The sequence below is a fragment of the Oncorhynchus tshawytscha genome, linkage group LG11 (assembly GCF_018296145.1).
Source record: "Oncorhynchus tshawytscha isolate Ot180627B linkage group LG11, Otsh_v2.0, whole genome shotgun sequence".
Classification (NCBI taxonomy): Eukaryota; Metazoa; Chordata; class Actinopteri; order Salmoniformes; family Salmonidae; genus Oncorhynchus; species Oncorhynchus tshawytscha.
This window is the reverse complement of record NC_056439.1, coordinates 22,518,059-22,538,680: the sequence shown is the minus strand read 5'-3', so window position 1 is coordinate 22,538,680 and position 20,622 is coordinate 22,518,059. Positions and strand designations below refer to the sequence as shown.

At 42.8% G+C, this 20,622-nt stretch overlaps 1 protein-coding gene across 4 annotated transcripts in view; it reads left to right on the top strand.

Moving 5' to 3' along the window:
• Positions 1 to 20,622, top strand: part of LOC112262448 (neuronal PAS domain-containing protein 3-like) — a 349,807-nt gene that overhangs the window by 306,017 nt on the left and 23,168 nt on the right. For all 4 annotated transcript variants that reach the window (XM_042329924.1, XM_042329923.1, XM_042329925.1 and 1 more), the window contains one exon: positions 20,493 to 20,611. In XM_042329924.1, coding sequence (XP_042185858.1) covers positions 20,493 to 20,611 — 119 coding nt within the window. The remainder of the gene's footprint in view (positions 1 to 20,492; positions 20,612 to 20,622) is intronic.

Here is a 20,622-nt window from a genome sequence, read left to right as displayed (position 1 = left end):
GTATTGAAATATATTATTTTATTTATGAAATAAACACAGTAGCAATTTCCAGAATTAAGTCAGAGGGAATTGCAAACAACCTACAAAAAATATCTCGCTATTGTCTTTACTACTGTAAGTGTGACTGAGATTGCATGTATTATTGAAAGTAGTTGGTTTTCCTATATATAAATAAATATTGCTACCTATATGAATTGAGATTAGTGGTTGTTTAAACGAAGCTTGTACTGTGTGATTTCTGTGAATGATTTACCTGTCTTGGTATCCTAATTCAACTCTCATAAAGCTCCTAACAGGGTAAAAGTCGTAATATAGTCCCTTGATTTTCTGCTGCAGGGGGGAAAAACCATAAGTTACCTTAGAATGATGAAAGTACATATCAGTCCATCAGATAGATTCTCTGTCAAAGCATCAGTGTGGGTGTTGATGAACTAGGCATCGTAAATAAAGGCCTACCTGGCTCCTCGATCGCTAAGACAAATGTTTTTTAATCATCTGATGTGTTCATTTATCCCAGGGCTCTAACTTTAGCCTTAAATTAAGCCTCTTGCTAAAGCATAACTTGATTTAAAATGTTTAATAAATCAAAATACCCATCAATCATGGCTAACCTTCGTGTGGCAGCGAGTCTTTGATAAAATGATTCACTGCTTGCTGTATTTTTCCTTACAAAGCACTGAGTATATTGTATTTTCTGTTATGCTAATAGCTGTAGTTTTAACCCAGACTTTATTCATAGACCCCACTTTTAGATATGAAACTAGTGTGTATTGATGAATTATGAGTGTTGTTCTTGCTTGTGTTATTTATCAAATGAACCCCCTTCAACAAGGCCATTGTCCCCGCTGTGCCTCTTACACTTTTTATATCAATTCTGTCACTTGCAGTTGGCTGTGACTACATATTTGTTCTTAATGCAGATCAATGTCAGACAAGGAAAGCGTTCGAACAGCATTCGTCTGAAAGCTGACATCTCAACCACTCTGTAGTGTAATTATTCAGGTTGCAGGTGCAGCCAATTATGTAGTATTATCTAGAGTCCGTCTGTGTACAACGCACACCGCTGACAGCTAGTTGACTGTACATGAAGACAATGGCTTCTGCTGTAACCCCTTGAAAAGCCCTTCCCACATTACTAAACAGACTTTATCAATGCTTTCGAAAAGCCTGTGCATTTCCATCATCACTCCTCCTAGTACCCCGAGCTGCTCCCAGGCGCTATCCAACCGCTCGGGCTCGGCGCCTACATACGCAAAACAATCCCTAAAGAGGAACAAAGAAACTAATGACAGCTTAGCCGGCCTAAAAGATTGAAAATTCTGTCACGTTGAAAGTACAAGATCACTGGAGGAGGAAGGCATCAGAGCTTTGAAAGACAGAGGCAGGATCAAGCAGTCTCCAGACTATTAGAAGCCAGTTTTATTTAAGCTTATTTGGCTGATAAGGTTGTCAGAAAAGGCTTTTTTTATCAGCCTAGTGTAGTAGGGAGGCATTACCACACTGCTCTGTTCCCATGCAGTGTAGAGAGAGTGCTGCAGTGCTTTGTGGGAAAGGCTTTTGATAAAGCTGCCACATGTTCTCACACAGGAGGAAAAGCCACTTTGGAGTTCAGCTCTCTGATGATAAGTGGTGGAGAATAATAATACGTGGGTGAGAATGGGGACCCTCTTGTTTATATATTGTATTTTTGCCTTCATATGTAGACAGAGCTTTATTGTGTAATCTGAGCAGTTTGCATTGGTTAATGTATTGTCAATGGATCGCTCTGTATAAGAGAAATACGTGGTCAGAGTAACCTGGCAAATAGTAACCTGGCAAGACAGAGGGGTTTTTAGACTTTCCCTCCAGGCAGAGAAAAGGGAATACAAAATAGTAGCCATTGCAGTCGCTCTGTTTAAAAAAATATTTTAAAAAAGCAATTGAGTTCTTTTTCCAGTTTGTGGAAATGACAAACCATGTCCCTTTGAATATCGCAGAGGGTGGAATATCAAACACCAAGCGTGTTGACAGAAAACGCAAACAAATAACAGTCATATTGTCCGACTCCGCCAACGACTCCTCGCTCACAAATTAACGGCCTTCTAGGATTGTACACGGGGAGTGTTAACTTATCCGACATGAAACATTGGGATGTCTGAATGACTCTGTCTAACTGGGTAGGAATGCGTTGGTATTCTGTTCAGCTCTTATAGGCAAGATGGGGTACTGTGTTTCTCAGGCATTTATTCATAGAAAAGGAACTGCTGCTGCAATCTGACTTTCCTCCCTTTTAAATACATCTTTTAGATCATTCGCAGGAGTAAATAATGGCCTTATTTGCAGCTTTGTGCGCTATTTAGACTGCCCTCTCTCAGAGCTGAATTGCTTTTTGTTGGGCCTAAATTTCATATATATATACTTTTGTTTAACTAGGTGCTTATAAGAGCCGGTAGTAGATAACAACAAACAGCAAACAGGTCTACTCCCAATAAACTGGGAAATTATCGCTTCTGCTCTTCCTCGTGACACAATTTGTCAAACCTGCTGATAGGAAACAAATTCTATTCATAAGGTTCCCCTCCTCCCGTCAGCATCGGTGTGATTCGGTAGCAATTCAATTATAGTTTTGTGAGATAGTGAGCCCAGAGAGAGAATCCAGGCTGACAAGAAATATGACAGGACAGTTACAGAGTGTTTATGCAATTAAACTTTCACTGACAATACCTGGCGAATGATGAATGCCTGGGCTGAGGTGTGTGTGCACAAGTAATGTCCCACAAGGATGGCACATTATTCATTATTTTACAGCTGCTCTGATCTTCCAGGGTTGGCTGGGAGCTGTTGCAGGGAGGGAGAAGAAGTGAGAGTTTGGAGGAGAGAGAAGGAGAGGGGGGTTAAAAGAGTGGGTGACAGAGAGAATGAGATAGGGGTTAAGAAAGAGAGTGGGGAGAGGGAGAGAGAGGGGGGGAAAGGGAGAGGGCTTAGTAGAGAGATGGTGTGGAGGGGTGTGTAAGGGGGAGGGAAAAGCCTGTTCTATTGTTGAGAGGACAGAGGCAACGAGTGACCCTCTTAAAACAGAGACGGGGGTTTTTAAACGTGTCAATGATGTTAAACATGTTGAACATGTTAAAAGAGTACTAGCTATTTCTTCCATAAAAATGACTGTGTTGTGAGCACTGAAACTATAACACTTTAGGTTAGAATGACTTTACATTTAGTTTATGTTTAGCAATTACGTTTAGCATGGGTATTTTGTATTTGAATCCGCACCTGAAGGCTCAAACCCAGAGTAAAGTGTCAAGGGAGCCACAGCAGTTTGGTATAATCAGAAGATTATCTTGTGTGGTGCAAAAAATGTATTCCATGTTAACATACAATCCAATTCTCAGGCAGTTTGCATTTCATTTGTTATCAGACAGTTGGCAAATTCAAATCCTATTTTAATAGGGTAGAAATGATTTCAAAGCTACTCTTTATCTAATGGAATCTGAATATTTTCCGTCAAAGAGACTGACAGTATCTACATGGGATGTCAATATTCATAATTGCATGAAGGTGTGGAGAGTCTGTTCCTATAGGACTCCTGTGTTGATGTACTGTGTCTTAAATCAAATATAGGGCCAGGTTTGTGTGCCAGCTTGCTAGCGCTCAACACCCCTTACGTCTCAAATGGCACCCTATAGGCCCTGGTCAAAAGTAGTGTACTATATAAGGAATAGGTTGCCATTTGGGATGCAGGCCCCTACTGTCTTCCCCTTCATCCTGTCTTTGTCGTCTACCTTAATCGTGGTCGTCTTCAAAGGCCCATTAAAAGTAGGGAGCGAAGGCATGGAGCAAAGAGTGTCGAACACAAACACACATTGCTAATACACATCTGTCTGTTCTGTGAGAAGAAAAATCCCATTTAACGACAGAAAGCCGACGATCTCGCTAGCCTTACCTGCATAGTGAAGTATAAAGAAGCGAGATCTACAATAATGTCATGGTAAAACGCGGACTAAAAGACAGTTGCGAAAACGTAACGAGACAAGGGATCTTTTGGGAGTAGACAACTGTTAGAATGATGTTGTGTGCTAGCTTCTCTGTTTCTATTCTAGTTAACAAGGTCGTTGTGACCTTGGAAATACATGTCTTTGTCTACTTTGCCACTGGCTTCATTTGCTAGTTATCAGCCATACAGACATAGCCCGGTAAATGTTATTAGTGTGTTAGTCAATGGTTGGCATTCCACTGAGGGTTTCACCGACACCCGTTCGTTTGTCCACAGATCAGAATTTAGGAGAGGTGTTCTTTTTAATTAATCATTTGTCCTTCAAACAGTCAAGTTTCTCTCCTTCGTTATACGTTGGTTCTCCACAGATAATTAGGTCCCATAGTTCAGCTAATTCCACTTGAGAACTGGCTGTAGCCACCTGCTTCTTTTGTATGGGTAATCTTTGTCTTGTAAGATTCTGTCCCCGTAGACTATTGCAGCTCATGAAGAATGAGAAAATGTCTCTTTTTCCCCACAGTGTCCTCCGTGCACTTGCCTAAAATTTTAATTGTATGCGTACAACACATTCTCTCTCTCTCACGCACGCACACACACACACACACACACACACACACACACACACATACATACTCTCTCTCACACACACAAATACACACACCTTGGTGTGATAGGGAGGTGTTGATTTTTAGGTGTATATGGATCTGAAAGGGAAACTAATCCTATTAATTCAAAGTGAATAACAAAGAGTAGCAGGCCTTTTCCCATGTTGTTCCATTTATTCAACCTGCTAGTGTTTTGTTCTTCCATCATAATTATTTCCCAGTCAGATCCGCACTGATTTCCTGGTGGACTTGTGTACCTCAGACTAACTTATAGAACAACGGAGCTGGGATAATTCACACTATTCCTCTGGGGTGGAGTTCTCCGTTTTTTCAAGGACATTTTTATTACAAAGCTGATGGAATTTGCATATTAATTCATTTCTTTCCATTTTTAAGATTAAATGTTGTCAACATGTATCAGTGCAAGGCTTTGACAGAGCTGATGAAATGGGTCAGTCAAGCTTGAACATTTTGGAGTATAGCAGCCATCTGCAACCTCCGAACCCCCAGTGCCAAGCGCTCTCTGTCTCTCCTGCAACTTGATTAAAGAAAAGGACTTTGACTGGGGAGGGGCGGCGGGCGGATAGGAAGAGGGGAAGGCTAAAATGATATGCCAAATTCTATCAACTTGATTAGACTGTCATTAGCGGCCGTCGATTCATAAAGTGCATTTTCATGTTTTTTAGTTTTTTTTTAGATAAAGATGAATACGATTTCCTTTCTAATACGTCCCTTGTGCTTTTTTTGTATCTATTATCACACCAATAGACCGACCATCTGCAGCTCAAGGCTTCACCTATTTATTCTCATTCTGAATCACTCAAGAGTGAAGTCCAGTCCACTATCCCGCGTGATTATACGTTTCCTCAGCAGCACAACATTGATTAACTTAAACGACTGGCAATGAGCAAACCAGTTTTCAGAACGGTTTCATGTTCGCAATCATAAATAAACACAAATCCCTGGCTCTATGTCTATCTCTATGTCTTTCATATGCTGGAGTCAGTGCTGTACTAGGCACTACACAGTAAGTAGCCCTGTCTCTGTTTATCTTCTCATCCAATGTTCATTAGTTGTGACTAGAGTCTTTGACAAGTGTTATTGCTGTTCCGTCCTTTCCGTCCTGTTTCGTCCTGTACCGTCCTCTTCCGTCCTGTACCATCCTGTACCGTCCTGTACCATCCTCTTCCGACCTGTACCATCCTGTACCGTCCTGTACCATCCTCTTCCAACCTGTACCATCCTCTTCCGTCCTGTACCATCCTGTACCATCCTCTTCTGTCTTGTACCATCCTGTACCATCCTCTTCCGACCTGTACCATCCTGTACCGTCCTGTACCATCCTCTTCCAACCTGTACCATCCTCTTCCGTCCTGTACCATCCTGTACCATCCTCTTCTGTCCTGTACCATCCTGTACCATCCTCTTCCGTCCTGTACCATCCTGTACCATCCTCTTCTGTCCTGTACCATCCTGTACGATCCTGTACCATACTCTTCTGTCCTGTACCATCCAGTACCTTCCTGTACCATCCTCTTCCGTCCTCTTCCATCCTGTTCTGTTTTGTTCCGACCTGTACCATCCTCTTCCAACCTGTACCATCCTCTTCCGTCCTGTACCATCCTGTACCATCCTCTTCTGTCCTGTACCATCCTCTTCTGTCCTGTACCATCCTGTACCATCCTCTTCTGTCCTGTACCAACCTGTACGATCCTCTACCATACTCTTCTGTCCTGTACCATCCAGTACCTTCCTGTACCATCCTCTTCCGTCCTCTTCCATCCTGTTCTGTTTTGTTCCGTCCTGTACCATCCTCTTCCATCCTGTTCCGTCCTGTACCGTCCTCTTCCATCCTGTTCCGTTTTGTTCCGTCCTGTACCATCCTCTTCCATCCTGTTCCGTCCTGTACCGTCCTCTTCCATCCTGTACCGTCCTGTACTGTCCTGTTCTTGTTCTGTCTCGTTCCATCCTGTTCCATCCTGTTCTGGCCGGTTCCGTCCTGTTCTGTCCTGTTTCGTCCTCTTCCATCCTGCACCGTCCTGTACCGTCCTGTTCTTGTTCTGTCTCGTCCTGTCCTGTCCTGTTCTGTCCTGTCACGTCCTGTTTCCATCCTCTTCTGTCCTGTTCTGTCCTGTTCCGTCCTGTACCATCCTCTTCCATCCTGTTCCGTCCTGTTCCGTCCTCTTCCGTCCTGTTCCATCCTGTACCATCCTCTTCCATCCTGTTCCGTCCAGTTCCATCCTGTCCCGTCCTGTTTCCATCCTGTTCTGTCCTGTTCCGTCCTGTTTCCATCCTCTTCTGTCCTGTTCCATCCTGTTCTGTCCTGTTCCGTCCTGTTTCCATCCTCTTCTGTCCTGTTCCGTCCTGTTCGGTCCTGTTCCGTCCTGTACCATCCTCTTCCATCCTGTTCCGTCCAGTTCCGTCCAGTTCCATCCTGTACATCTACTCTGTCTGATCCATTCACCTCTTCCTCCAACCCGCTAGTGAACTCCCTGAGATCTAGCCTGGCATAACTAATTTCCCTATGTTTCACTGTTGAGCACAGCGTTCAGTCTGGTTAAACCAGGCTACCTGTGATTAGCAGCGGGCCAGCAACCTCCTAAATGCAGCCATGACAAGACACACTCAACCCTCCCCATCGCCACCATCTCCCCCTGCACTGCTATGTCACATTCAGGGTTGGCCGTTATGATAAGGGAAGAAGAAACACACACCTTCATCTACTCCATCTAGCTTTCAATCTGACACCCACCACCTCACCCTCACCTCAGCGTCTCGCTTTCATTTCAAATCACGTAAACGGCAAAGTCATGAGAAAGAACAGAGTAGGCCATTTATCTGGTGTTGACTGTCAAAAGTAGTGCACTATGTAGGGAATATTGTGCTGTTTGGGACGCAGCGTGGACATGGGGCTACAGTGACCTGCAGCTGATAACAACTGGCCCACCATATCACCGCGTCACCTCCATTACCATATTAATAATGGATGGGCCTGGGTCACATCGCCCCGTGCTCCCCTGTCCTGTGCTCCCCCACAGGGTGGCAGGCTGGGGATGTCTAGGGGAGCATGTTATCTGACCACTGGCTATAGCTGTACAGTTACAGGACAGGGAGGAGCTCCCTTGGACAAATGTCCATTCAGGGACAATAACATGAATCTTGTCTAGATAGACATACAGTACCAGTCAAAAGTTGTGACACACCTACTCATTCAAGGATTTTTCTTTATTATTTACTATGTTCTACTTTGTAGAATAATAGTGAAGACATAAAAACTATGAAATAACACATATGGAATCATGTAGTAACCAAAAAAGTGTTTTTATATGAAAATAGATTTTAGATTCCTCAAAGTAGCGACCCTTTGCCTTGATGACAGCTTTGCACACGCTTGGCATTCCACCTGAAATGCTTTTCCAACAGTCTTGGAAAAGTTGAACGGACTTTCCTTCACTCTGCTGTTCAACTCATCCCAAACCATCTCAATTGAATTGAGGTCAGGTGATTGTGGTGGCCAGGTCATCTGATGCAGCACTCTATCTATCCTTCTTGGTCAAATAGCCCTTACACAGTCTGGAGGTGTGTTGGGTCATTGTCCTGCTGAAAATAAATGATAGTCCCACTAAGCGCAAACCAGATGGGATGGTGTATCACTGCAGAATGCTTTGGTAGCCATGCTGGTTAAATGTGCCTTGAATTCTAAATAAATCACTGACAGTGTCACCAGCAAAGCACCATCACACCTCATCCTCCATGCTTCACAGCAGGAACCACACATGTGGATATCATCCATGTACCTACTCTGCGTCACACAAAGACATAGCGGTTGGAACCAAAAATCTCAAATTTATAACAATAGCGAGACTATATACAGGGGGGTACCGGTACAGAGTCAATGTGCTGGGGCACCGGTTAGTTGAGGTAATATGTACATGTAGGTAAAGTTATTAAAGTGACTATGTATAGATGATAATAACAGAGTAGCAGCTGTGTAAAAGAAGGGGAGGGGGCAATGCAACTAGTCTGGGTAGCCATTCGATTAGATGTTCAGCAGTCTTATGGCTTGTGGGTAGAATCTGTTTAGAAGCCTCTTGGATCTAGACTTGGCGTTCGGGTACCGCTTGCCGTGTAGTAGCAGAGAGAACCGTCTATGACTAGGGTGGCTGGAGTCTTTGACAATTTTTAGGGCCTTCCTCTGACACCGCCTGGTATAGAGGTCCTGGATGGCAGGAAGCTTGGCCCCAGTGATGTACTGGTCCATTCGCACGACCCTCTGTAGAGCCTTGCGGTCGGTGGCCGAGTTGTTGCCATACCAGGCAGTTATGCAACCAGTCAGGATGCTCTCGATGGTGCAGCTGTAGAACCTTTTGAGGATCTGAGGACTCATACCAAATCTTTTCAGTCTCCTGAGGTGGAATAGGTTTTGTCGTGCCCTCTTCACAACTGTCTTGGTGTGCTTGGACCATGTTAGTTTGTTGGTGATGTGGACACCAAGGAACTTAAAGCTCTCAACCTTCTCCACTGCAGCCTCGTCGATGAGAATGGGGGCATGCTCAATCCTCTTTTTCCTTTAGTCCACAATCATCTCCTTTGTCTTGATCACGTTGAGGGAGAGGTTGTTGTCCTGGCACCACACGACCAGGTCTCTGACCTCCACCACATGTCCAGGTCTCTGTCTCGTCGTTGTTGGTGATCAGGCCTACCACTGTTGTGTCATTGGCAAACTTAATGATGGTGTTGGAGTTGTGCCTGGCCGTGCAGCCATGAGTGAACAGGAAGTACAGGAGGGAGCTGAGCACGCACCACTGAGGGGCCCCTGTGTTGAGGATCAGCTTGGTGGATGTGTTGTTACCTACCCTTACCACCTGGGGGCGGCCCGTTAGGAAGTCCAGGATCCAGTTGCAGAGGGAGGTGTTTAGTCCCAGGATCCTTAGCTTAGTGATGAGCTTTGAAGGCACTATGGTGTTGAATGCTGAGCTGTAGTCAATGAATAGCATTCTCACGTAGGTGTTCCTTTTGTCCAGGTGGGAAAGGGCAGTGTGGAGGGCAATAGAGATTGCATCATCTGTGGATCTGTTGGGGCGGTATACAAAATGGAGTGGATCTAGGGTTTCTGGGATAATGGTGTTGATGTGAGCCATGACCAGCCTTTCAAAGTACTACATGGCTACAGACGTGAGTGCTTCGGGTTGGTCGTCATTTAGGCAGGTTACCTTAGTGTTCTTGGGCACAGGCACTATGGTGGTCTGCTTAAAACATGTTGGTATTACAGACTCGGACAGGGAGAGGTTGAAAATGTCAGTGAAGACACTTGCCACTTGGTCAGCGCATGCCCGCAGTACACACTCTCAACTGTGCTTCCCTTTATAGTCTGTATTAGTTTGCAAGCCCTGCCACATCAGACGAGCATCAGAGCCGGTGTAGTACAATTCGATCTTAGTCCTGTATTGACGCTTTGCCTGTTTGTTGGTTCGTCGGAGGGCATAGCGGGATTTCTTTTAAGCTTCTGGGTTAGAGTCCCGCTCCTTGAAAGTGGCAGTTCTAGCCTTTAGCTCAGTGCGGATGTTACCTATAATCCGTGGCTTCTGGTTGGGTTATGTACGTACTCTCATTATGGGGACGACGTCATCGATGCACTTATTGATGAGGCCAATGACTGATGTGGTGTATTCTTCAATGTCATCGGAGGAATCCCGGAACATATTCCAGTCTGTGCTAGCAAAACAGTCCTGTAGCTTAGCATCTGCTTCATCTGACCACTTCTTTATTGATCTAGTCACTGGTGCTTCCTGCTTTAATATTTGCTTGTTAGCAGGAATCAGGAGGATAGAATTATGGTCAGATTTGCCGAATGGAGGGCAAGGGAGAGCTTTGTATGTGTCTCTGAGTTTTTTTCCTCTGGTTGCACGTTTAACATGCTGATAGAAATTAGGTAAAACGAATTGAAGTTTCCCTACATTAAAGTCCCCGGCTACTAGGAGCGTCGCCTCTGGGTGAGCGTTTTCTTGTTTACTTATGGTGGAATACAGCTCATTCAATGCTGTCTTAGTGCCAGCCTCCGTCTGTGGTAGAATGTAAACAGCTACGAAAATACAGATGAAAACTCTCTAGGTAGATAGTGGGTCTGCAGCTTATAATGAGATACTCTACCTCAGACGAGCAATAGCTCGAGACTTTCTTAGATATCGTGCACCAGCTGTTGTTTGCAAAAAGACATAGTCCGCCGCCCCTTGTCTTACCAGACACCACTGTTCTATCCTGTCGGTACAGTGTATAACCAGCCAGCTGTATGTTGATATTGTCGTTGTTCAGCCACGACTCCATGAAGCATAAGATGTTACAGTTTTGAATGTCCTATTGGTAGTTTAATCTTCCGCGTAGGTCATCTATTTTTCTCCAAAGATTGTACGTTTGCTTGCAGAATGGAAGGAAGTGGAGGTTTATTCGATCGCCTACGAATTCTCAGAAGGCAGCCCGCCCTCTGGCCCCTTTTTCTCCGCCTCCTCTTCACGCAAATGACAGGGATCTGGGCCTGTTCCCGAGAAAGCAGTATATGATTCGTGTTGGATTTGTTAAAGGAAAAAAAGGTTTCTCCCAGTCCGTGGTGAGTAATCGCAGTCCTGATGTCCAGAAGTTATTTTCGGTCATAAGAGACGGTAGCAGCAACATTATGTGCAAAATAAGATGAAAAAAAAAAACGTTACAAACAACGCAAATAAACTAACATAAAACACAATCGGTTGGGGACACGTAAAACATCAGCCTTCTTCTCCGGCGCCATTGCTCTACTACTGCTTCACACAGTCTCCTCTGAACAGTTCATGTTAAGATGTGTCTGTTACTTCAACTCTGGGAAGCATTTATTTGGGCTGCAATTTCTGAGGCTCTAATGACCTTATCCTCTGCAGCGGAGGTAACTCTGCATCTTCCTTTCCTGTGGTGGTCCTCATGAGAGCCAGTTTCTTTATAGCGCTTGATGGTTTTTGCGACTGCACTTGAAACTTTTAAAGTTCTTGAAATTTTCCGAATTGACTAACCTTCATGTCTTAAAGTAATGATGGACTGTTGTTTCTCTTTGCTTTTTTGATCTGTTCTTGCCATAATATGGACTTGGTCTTTGACCAAATAGGGCTATTTTCTGTATACCACCCCTACCTTGTCACAACACAACTGATTGGCTCAAATGCATTAAGAAGGAAAAGAATTCCACAAATAAATTGTTAACAAGGCACACCTGTTCATTGAAATGCATTCCAGGTGACTACCTCATGAAGCTGGTTGAGAGAATACCAAGAGTGTGCAGAGCTGTCATCAAAGGCAAAGTGTGGCTACTTTGAAGAATCTCAAATATAAAATATATTTTGATTTGTTTAACACTTTTTTGGTTACTACATGATTCCATATGTGTTATTTCATCGTTGTGATGTCTTCACTATTATTCTGCAGTGTAGAAAATAGTAATAGAAAAACCCTTGAATGAGTAGGTGTGTCCAAACTTTTGACTGGTACTGTATTTGTGGTTGGGATAACCATAATCAGTGTATGGAAGGTCTCTATGAAGTCTGGTCTGATATGTTAAACAGCATGTAGATGGGGGCTGGGCATCAGAAAACTTGATGTTGAAGAGATCAACATTCATCTTCAGTTCTTTTTATGACAAACTCTTTTGGCAAGCTTCTGATTTAGCCTTTTACATTTTAATAGACACACTAGAAATGATTGTTAGTTAGTCAACAAGACCCCTGTTTTTTTTTTTATTCACGTTGATGGACTATATGGCTGTAGCTCCCTGATTGGAATAATAAATTCATTTGAAAAACCTTTTAAAGAGCATTTACAACTCCGGATTGAATTATCACTTCACTCTTCGGGGCCTTTCGTTTTTTTCTGCACCTCCGCCTTGATCTGCTGTGTTGATCTGCTGTGTTGATCTGCTGTGTTGATCTGCTGTGTTGATCTGCTGTGTGGATCGTGGTTGCGTCAGCGCTTCATCCTTCCATTTGGCTGTAAACGTACGCCTGTAAGCACGTCTCACGTTGCCTTCATCTAGAGCTTGACATGGTGACTCAGGTGGGGTTCCAGCTTAGATAGATACAATGGCTCTCAAATAGAGAGGAGATTTAGAGAATGTTTTAGGGGAAATCGTTGGACGTTTCGTTTTCCAAGCAAATGCGAAACAGGCCAGTTTATAAAGGATATATTTATGAGTAGACCCTTATATAAGTGTATTTATACTCATGGTTTGTCATGTTGTAGTTAGCATATTGGCACTACGTACATGTAGGGGGGTTTAGAGAATATTTCAGGGAAAACCTTTGGAAGTTTAGTTTTCAAACAAAGTGTTTTTCCTTGTTTTTCCTTTCCACGTTGGTACTTCAGTTTTTATTATTCAGTGTATATCATATAGAAGTTACTCCTCTGGTACTAAAAGTCTTATTTTAGAAGCACCTTTTGTATCCTCTGCGATTTTCCAGATAGCAATACTTTCTGTATTGTCAACCAAGGAATATCACCACTTTATTAAGCTATATTAGAGGTGCTCCTTGTTTGGTTGGAAGAATGTGTTTTCATCAATTAACGTAATCACTTGGTCTAGGAGAAACATATTGGAACATATTTGCTTCTATTTATCCTAATTTATCTTTAGAGATGTATTGTGAAATCAGCAAAGTGCCTGGGCACTTAGTGATAGAGAGCGAAATTGGCTGTCAAGGAAATGCAGCTATTATATTGTATTACAATATAAGAGGTGCCTCTTGAAAGGTCTCAGGGGGTCCTGTAGGGAGAGCTCTGTATGATACGATTCCCACCACTAGCCGCCTCAGTGGCATTGCATGATGTTGAAATGGCATCTAGTGGCAACCATTTAAGAAGGATATTGACCTTGATGAAAAAAGAAACAGGAATCCAGTGCTCCACTCTAGAGAGAAATACAGTATATATTCACCCTTTCCACTCCCACTGTTAAACTGGACACCTGTCATAGTACCTCAATCATTAGCTGATATCTTGAATTCGCCATACAGGAAAATCGGAAAATTATCAAATTTTTAATTTCTTTTGAATGTCACTCTGCCTGAAATGAGGCATGGTATAGCTGTATGTTTTAAATTAATCTCCCTCCCTGGGAGTGTTGGCTAGAGGGTTACTGGGTGTAGAGGATAGGAGGCACAAGTGACAGAGGAGGACAAGGTGCCTGACGGCATTTTTCCTGTCAACCTCTAATTATTAATGCCGCCATTGCAATACAAGTCTCTCTCTGTATGTTTCATATCCCGCTCACACGTGCACACACATAGACACACACACACACACACACACACACACACACACACACACTGAAACTCTCTCTCTCTCACACACACTGACACTCTCTCTCTCACACACACACAGACACACACACACACACACACACACTGACACTCTCTCTCTCACACACACAGACACACACACACACACACACACACACACACACTGACACTCTCTCTCTCACACACACACAGACACACTTTCTCTCCCAAACACAAAGGCGAGCTGTATTGAAAAATCACCCTCTACCTCTCAATATGGAGCCAGCCAGCAGAGCCTTCCAATTAGTACAGGGCCTGGTGCATTATATATCATTACTAATGTACAGAGAGAGGCCCTCATTCATCAGAGCGGGGCGAGACAAGGACCTCCCCGCGTCTAGATATGGAGGACAGACACACTGAGCCTGAGCCATGGGCTATACACTTTATCTTGATTTATCTGTGCGTTAAATGCTTGACGCTTTGAATTGGTACTAATATTTATATAAATGTAAATTGAGGAATATTAGCAGCCGGAGTATGGGAGCCTCGCTAAGGCATATAAGTCATCGCTAAGGCATACAGGGAGCTTGTAGCTTGTAGAAGTGTCTTGGCTTTGTAGCAGCTTCCTCCTCTGAGTCGTCCCAGGTGTGTAGAAATGGTATGGTGACGGGGGTTGTCAGGGAGAGGAGAGGAGCAACAGGGGAATAAAGAACTGCCAGTGGGTTATTGATGATGGTCAACAATCGACACCACAGCACAGAAAGTAATACTTTTAACGTCTCATCACTTACACACAGAGACGGTTCATTCTGAGGGCTTTCATCAGGAAAATGAATCCAGACCGGAAGACCATGCCAAACCGTAAATTATGCTCACAAATAATTTTCTCTTTTTAAGAAGTAATCTTTTATGGTGTCATTTTTTATATTAGATCCAGGCTTGTAAAGCTTATTGTCTTGTATAGTTTAACATTTCACTGCAAAGTGCTCTGGCACTTGATGTTTGACGGCTGCTTACTCTACATGTAAAGATGTGGTAGGTTACATTAACCTTTCAAGGTTTGGGCACTGCTCTCTTTTTACTATCAACATAAACATGCATGGATCTCAATATGGTCACTTGACCACACGATTAGGTTGTAATCACTCTATGGTTTACGTGTTAGCACGGTACTTAATGTATTACAACCCTATAACACATACCTACAGTACAGTAAATCATTATTCTCCCATGCAGTATCAAAAACCATTCATTGGGCTGGGGCTGCCCTCGCAATAGAACCACGGGTGTGTCCCAAATGGCACCATTTCCCCTATATAGTGCACTCATTTTGTGTAAAGTCTCAAAAGTAGCGCACTATAAAGGGAATCGGGTGCCATTTGGGACGCATGCAGTATCATGTGAAATCAGCCTCTCTATCTAGGAACACAAATTATCCCCTGTGCCACACTATAATAATCAGAGTAATGCTCCAACAGACCAGATATTACCATTAGTTTGATGAAGAAAGTATTGCAATGGCGTTCGACGTGTCTGACTCGTAAATTGCCCAGTCTATAATTCACATTCACATCATAACCGCCAACTAACAGAAGCCCACTGGTGGTGAAACACACCACCACCCTCCAACCCCTCACAAATGACTCTGATGTTGCTTTAGTTAGACGTCCGTAGGGTGAAAAAAGAGCCCTGTGTCTTTAAGGCCAGTCGGTTGGCTCGTGCCTTCCCTCCTTCCCTAATGAAAATTCTCAGTTCGAAGAGGCTCTGATCTTGTGTTTTAGTAAAATAGAACTCTGCAGCTGACTGGCAGCTCTGATCTAAAGCATTTAAGTGTACGTTTTGATCTCTCTGCCTTTGATTAAAACTAATGAGCTCATTTAATTCAAAATGGGAATCTGTGATAAGAGAAATAAGGTTGATGTGATTGGATTAGAGAGGCGAATTAAACTCCTAGAGCTACTGCTGAAGTTTGTGGCTGCTGCTGCTTATACAGTGTATTAAAAAGCTGTTGGCGTATTCTGCTGTGTTAGATGATGAGCAAAATTTCATAGTAATTCATATTTAATCAGAAGAAATGAAATGACTAAATATAACATGGCTTTGGCTTCTCCCCAGAGTGATAAAGGACTGGTTAGATTTTAAATGACATTTAATTCATGTCCTCAGAAAAGAAGAGAAAAAACCGTCGCCTTGTGAAAGAGAATGGCACCACCACCCCTCACCCCCCCCACCCCCCCGGCCTCCTCACCCCTCCCTTCATCCCTCCTTCCCCACCCTCCTCCTTTACACTGATCACATTGTTTCCCGTTCCAGAGACCCAAAGTCACTGCAGCCTTGTTATATGCAGAGTAGCAGAAAACCGGATTTTCCAGGTGTGCTGTTTTAGTAATCCCATTTCAATGTAATCTCCTAGTCTTGTCCATGGCTGTGTGTCTGCCTGTCTGCCTGTAGAGTAAAGTGGAGGCTGTCTAATGTCCTGTCCAGCTTTGGGGACAGAGACAGTCAGGGGAGACAAACGCATGCACACGCACACACACGCACCAACACACACACGGTCTTGTTTAACTAACCTGGGGACGCAACATTGATTCCCATTCAAAATCCTATTCTCCCTAACACCTAACCCTAAACCTAACCCGAACACTAAACTTAACACTAACCTTAACCCTAACCTTAACCCCAAAACCTAACCTTAACCCTGAACCTAACCTTAACCTTAACCTTAACCTTAACCTGAAGCTTACCTTTCAAAAAATATTTTATTGAATGTGTTGTGGATTTTTTACCCCTTTTTCTTCCCAATTTCGTGATATCCAATTTGTTTTATTTGATTTAACCTTTATTTAACCAGGAACGGCTCATTGAGATTTAAAATATATTTTTCAAGAGCGTCCTGGCCAAGATAGGCAGCACCAAGTCATTACAAAATGTACAGACAAACAACATGAAAAACTACAAGTAATCTAGTACAAACCATAGAATTCACAAGAGTATAACAAAATCAAAAACAGCAAATTAAAAACATTGACAGGTCAGGGAATCAGTCTCAACATCATTCATCAGTGATTTAAAAACACCAATCGGGACAAGTTCTTCCAGTTTAAAAGTATTTTGGAAGGCGTTCCAAGACGATGGCGCAGAGTACATAAAAGCCCTTTTCAGTTCGGACATTTGGAACAGTTAGCAGGATAAAGTCCAGCGAACGAAGAGAGTACCCACCACATTTCTGAACAATAAAAATGCCCAAATAAAAAGGTAGTAAACCCAAAATGGCTTTGTAAATAAAAGTATACCAGTGACTGAGCCTACGAGTGACTAGAGAAGGCCAGCCAACCCTGGTATACAAAGTGCAGTGGTGCGTAAGTGTTTTGCAGTTTAAAATAAATCTCAAAGTGCCATGGTAAAGGGTGTCAATTGATCTCAAACACTAAGCGGAAGCATTCATATATAAAATATCCCCATAGTCTAGTAAAGGCATAAATGTAGCTGATACTAGCCTCCTGGCTTCAAAAGAAAAACAGGCCTTATTCCTAAAATAAAATCCCAATTTCAGCTTAAATGTTTTTGTAAGTTGTTGATTGTTGTTGACGAGGCACAAAGTAAATAACAGTATCATCAGCATAAAAATGTTGCGCATTTTGGAAATTTTTGTCTAAATCATTTATATAAATAGTGAGAGGACCAAGTACAGAGCCTTGGGGCACACCATTAAAGACAGACAATTTAACAGACATAAGCCCATCAAATTGAGTGCACTGAGTTCTATCAGACAGATAGTTAGCAAAACATGCAACTGCATGCTCTGAAAGACCTACACTCGACAATCTTTGCCTTTGTATAGCATGATCAACTGTATCAAAAGCTTTAGAGAGATCAATAAAAAGTGAGACACGGTGCTGTTTTTTGTCAATGGCTTCAGTGATATCATTTAAAACCTTCATGGCTGCTGTAATTGTGCTATGCTTCTTCCTGAAGCCTGATTGGTACGTTGATAAAAATAGAGTTAGTAAATAAAAACTCTTTTAGCTGTTCACGCACAAGGGTTTCAAGCATTTTCACCAGCGGTGACAGCTTTGAGATTGGCCTATAATTATTTAAAAGAGTTGGATCTCCCCCTTTTAAAAGTGGTCGGACAAATGCTGATTTCCAGAATTTCATTACATTTCAGGGTTAGATTGAACAGATATGTAAGTGGTTCAGCTATGAAATCAGCTGCCAGATTTAAAAAGCAGGGATCCAAAAGATCAGGACCTACAGGCTTTCTCTGATCTAAGGATTTCAGGGCTTTATGTACCACCAGCACTGAGAATGGCAAAAAGCTAAAAGTTTGTCCAGCTCTCACTGGTTCATCCACACAGGGCTGTACAGAGACAGAGGACACTGAATCAAACAGCCTACCAGATGATACAAAGTGCTCATTAAAACAATTCAGCATTTCAGTTTTGTCATATACAGCAACAGAGTCCTTCAAAACACATGACGGTAATTCATTAACATTACTGTTACCAGACATAGACTTAATAGCATTCCAAAACTTTCTAGGGTCATTCAGGTTATCAGTGGTAACAGACATAAAATATTCTGATTTGGCCTTCCTGAGAAGAAAAGAACACTTGTTTCGTAACTGCCTAAAAATAAGCCAATCAGCATCAGAACATGATTTCCTTGCTTTAGTCCAGGCTAGATTACAGTTGTGAATAATACAAGACAGCTCAGAAGAAAACCATGGATTATCCCGCCCTTTAACCCTGAACCTGCAGAATGGGGCATGTTTGTTTACTATTTGGGAAAAACCACCATGAAAGAATTTCAAGGCATTTTCCACATCAGGGATAAACTCTATCTGCTCCAGTCAAAATAAAACAAATCATGAAAGAAAGCCTGCTCATTAAAACACTTCAAATTTCTCTTACGAATAAAACGTGGGTTTGTCTTTGGAACCTTAGTATTTCTAACAGCATTAACAGCACAATGGTCACTTAAATCATTACAAAAAACACCAACCGCAGAATATTTATGTGGAACATTTGTCAATATCAAATCAATCAGGGTAGATTTATCTGGGCATTTAAGATTTGGGTGAGTGGGTGAGTTAATCAACTGGGTAAGATTCCTAGAATTACAAAACATTTTTAAATCATCAGACACCAGACAATTGGTAGTTATAGTCTTGTCCCATCGCTGCAACTCTCATACGGACTCTGGAGAGCCGTGCGTCCTCCAAAACACAACCCGCACTGCTTCTTGACACACTGCTCGCTTAACCCGAAAGCCAGCCGCACCAATGTGTTGGAGGAATCACCGTACACCTGGCGACCGTGTCAGAGTTTATGCACCTGGCCCGCCACAGGAGTCGCTAGTGCACGATGGGACAAGGACAACCCTCCCCTAACCTGGACAACCCTGGGCCAATTGTGCACCGCCTCATCGGTCTCCCGGTTGCGGTCCGGCTGCGAAAAAGCCATGTATCAAACCTGGATCTGTAGTGACGCCGCTCGCAGTGCCTTAGATCGCTGCGCCATTCAGGAGGCCTCTAAACCTTACCGTTCACCCCTTATTTTAATCCTAACCATAACCATTCTAATCCAAATCACAAACACTAATTCTAACCTTAACCCTAAACCCCTTAGAAATAGCCTTTAATCAATAATCAACCCAATTTTTCTTAGTTACCTGTTCTTGTTGGGACTTCTGGTCCCCAAAAGTATAGTTTAACATGTCTACTCACACACACACACACACACACACACACACACACACACACACACACACACACACACACACACACACACACACACACACACACACACACACACACACACACACACACACACACACACACAGACTCTCAGCGAGACAAGAAGGGGCGGGCCTGTCTGCACCTATATTATCCCCCCAGATGGATTGAATGTTATGAATATGCATTTGATTATTAAGCCTTGATCAGGAGCGCAGGAACACAGAGTGACAAATGGACCATTTCACCTTTGACTAATAGGTATCCTCGTTGTGTTCTGTTGCCGAGACTCAGACTGACCTCAGTCGTGGTCGTTTTTAAATGCGTTGAGACGAAGATGACAAACGTATGTTTAGAATTGACTTCGGATCTTGAACTTTGTTGAATCAAGGATGAATATCATTGTTTAGAGTTAGATGAGCTCTAATTCATTGACAATGTCACGCTTGTTTGTTTGTGCATATAAAAAGAAACGTGAATCAACTCTAATAAGTATTCCATTACATGAAATTGCAATATTGTACTTCATGGAGAATACATACTACACTTGAGCTCAATGAAAAGAAACATGCACTTGACTTTTGAACAATTACAGTGTTAGACGAAGCAGAGGTTGTACGCTATTACAGAACATGATTAAAACATTGTCCAACTTATATTGGCAACTTGTATTGTGTTGATTTTATTGAGGGGTTTTTTCAAACTAGAAGATTACCTGGGAGATGATAGAAACTCAATGAGAAGTTACTACGTCTGCCCATCTTACTTAATATCGCGCCACCTCTCTTAGGCTTACTACAAAACACTACTACAAACACACAGATGTATTGGCCAGGTAATGTAAAGTAACCTTGCGTGCGTGTGTGTGTGTGTGTTTGCCTCCACAGTTGAGTCCACCAGCCCCAGCCTGCTTTCCCCAGACAACACTCTAGAGCGCTCCTTCTTCATCCGTATGAAGTCCACACTGACCAAGAGAGGTGTCCACATCAAGTCTTCAGGCTATAAGGTAAGACCCAG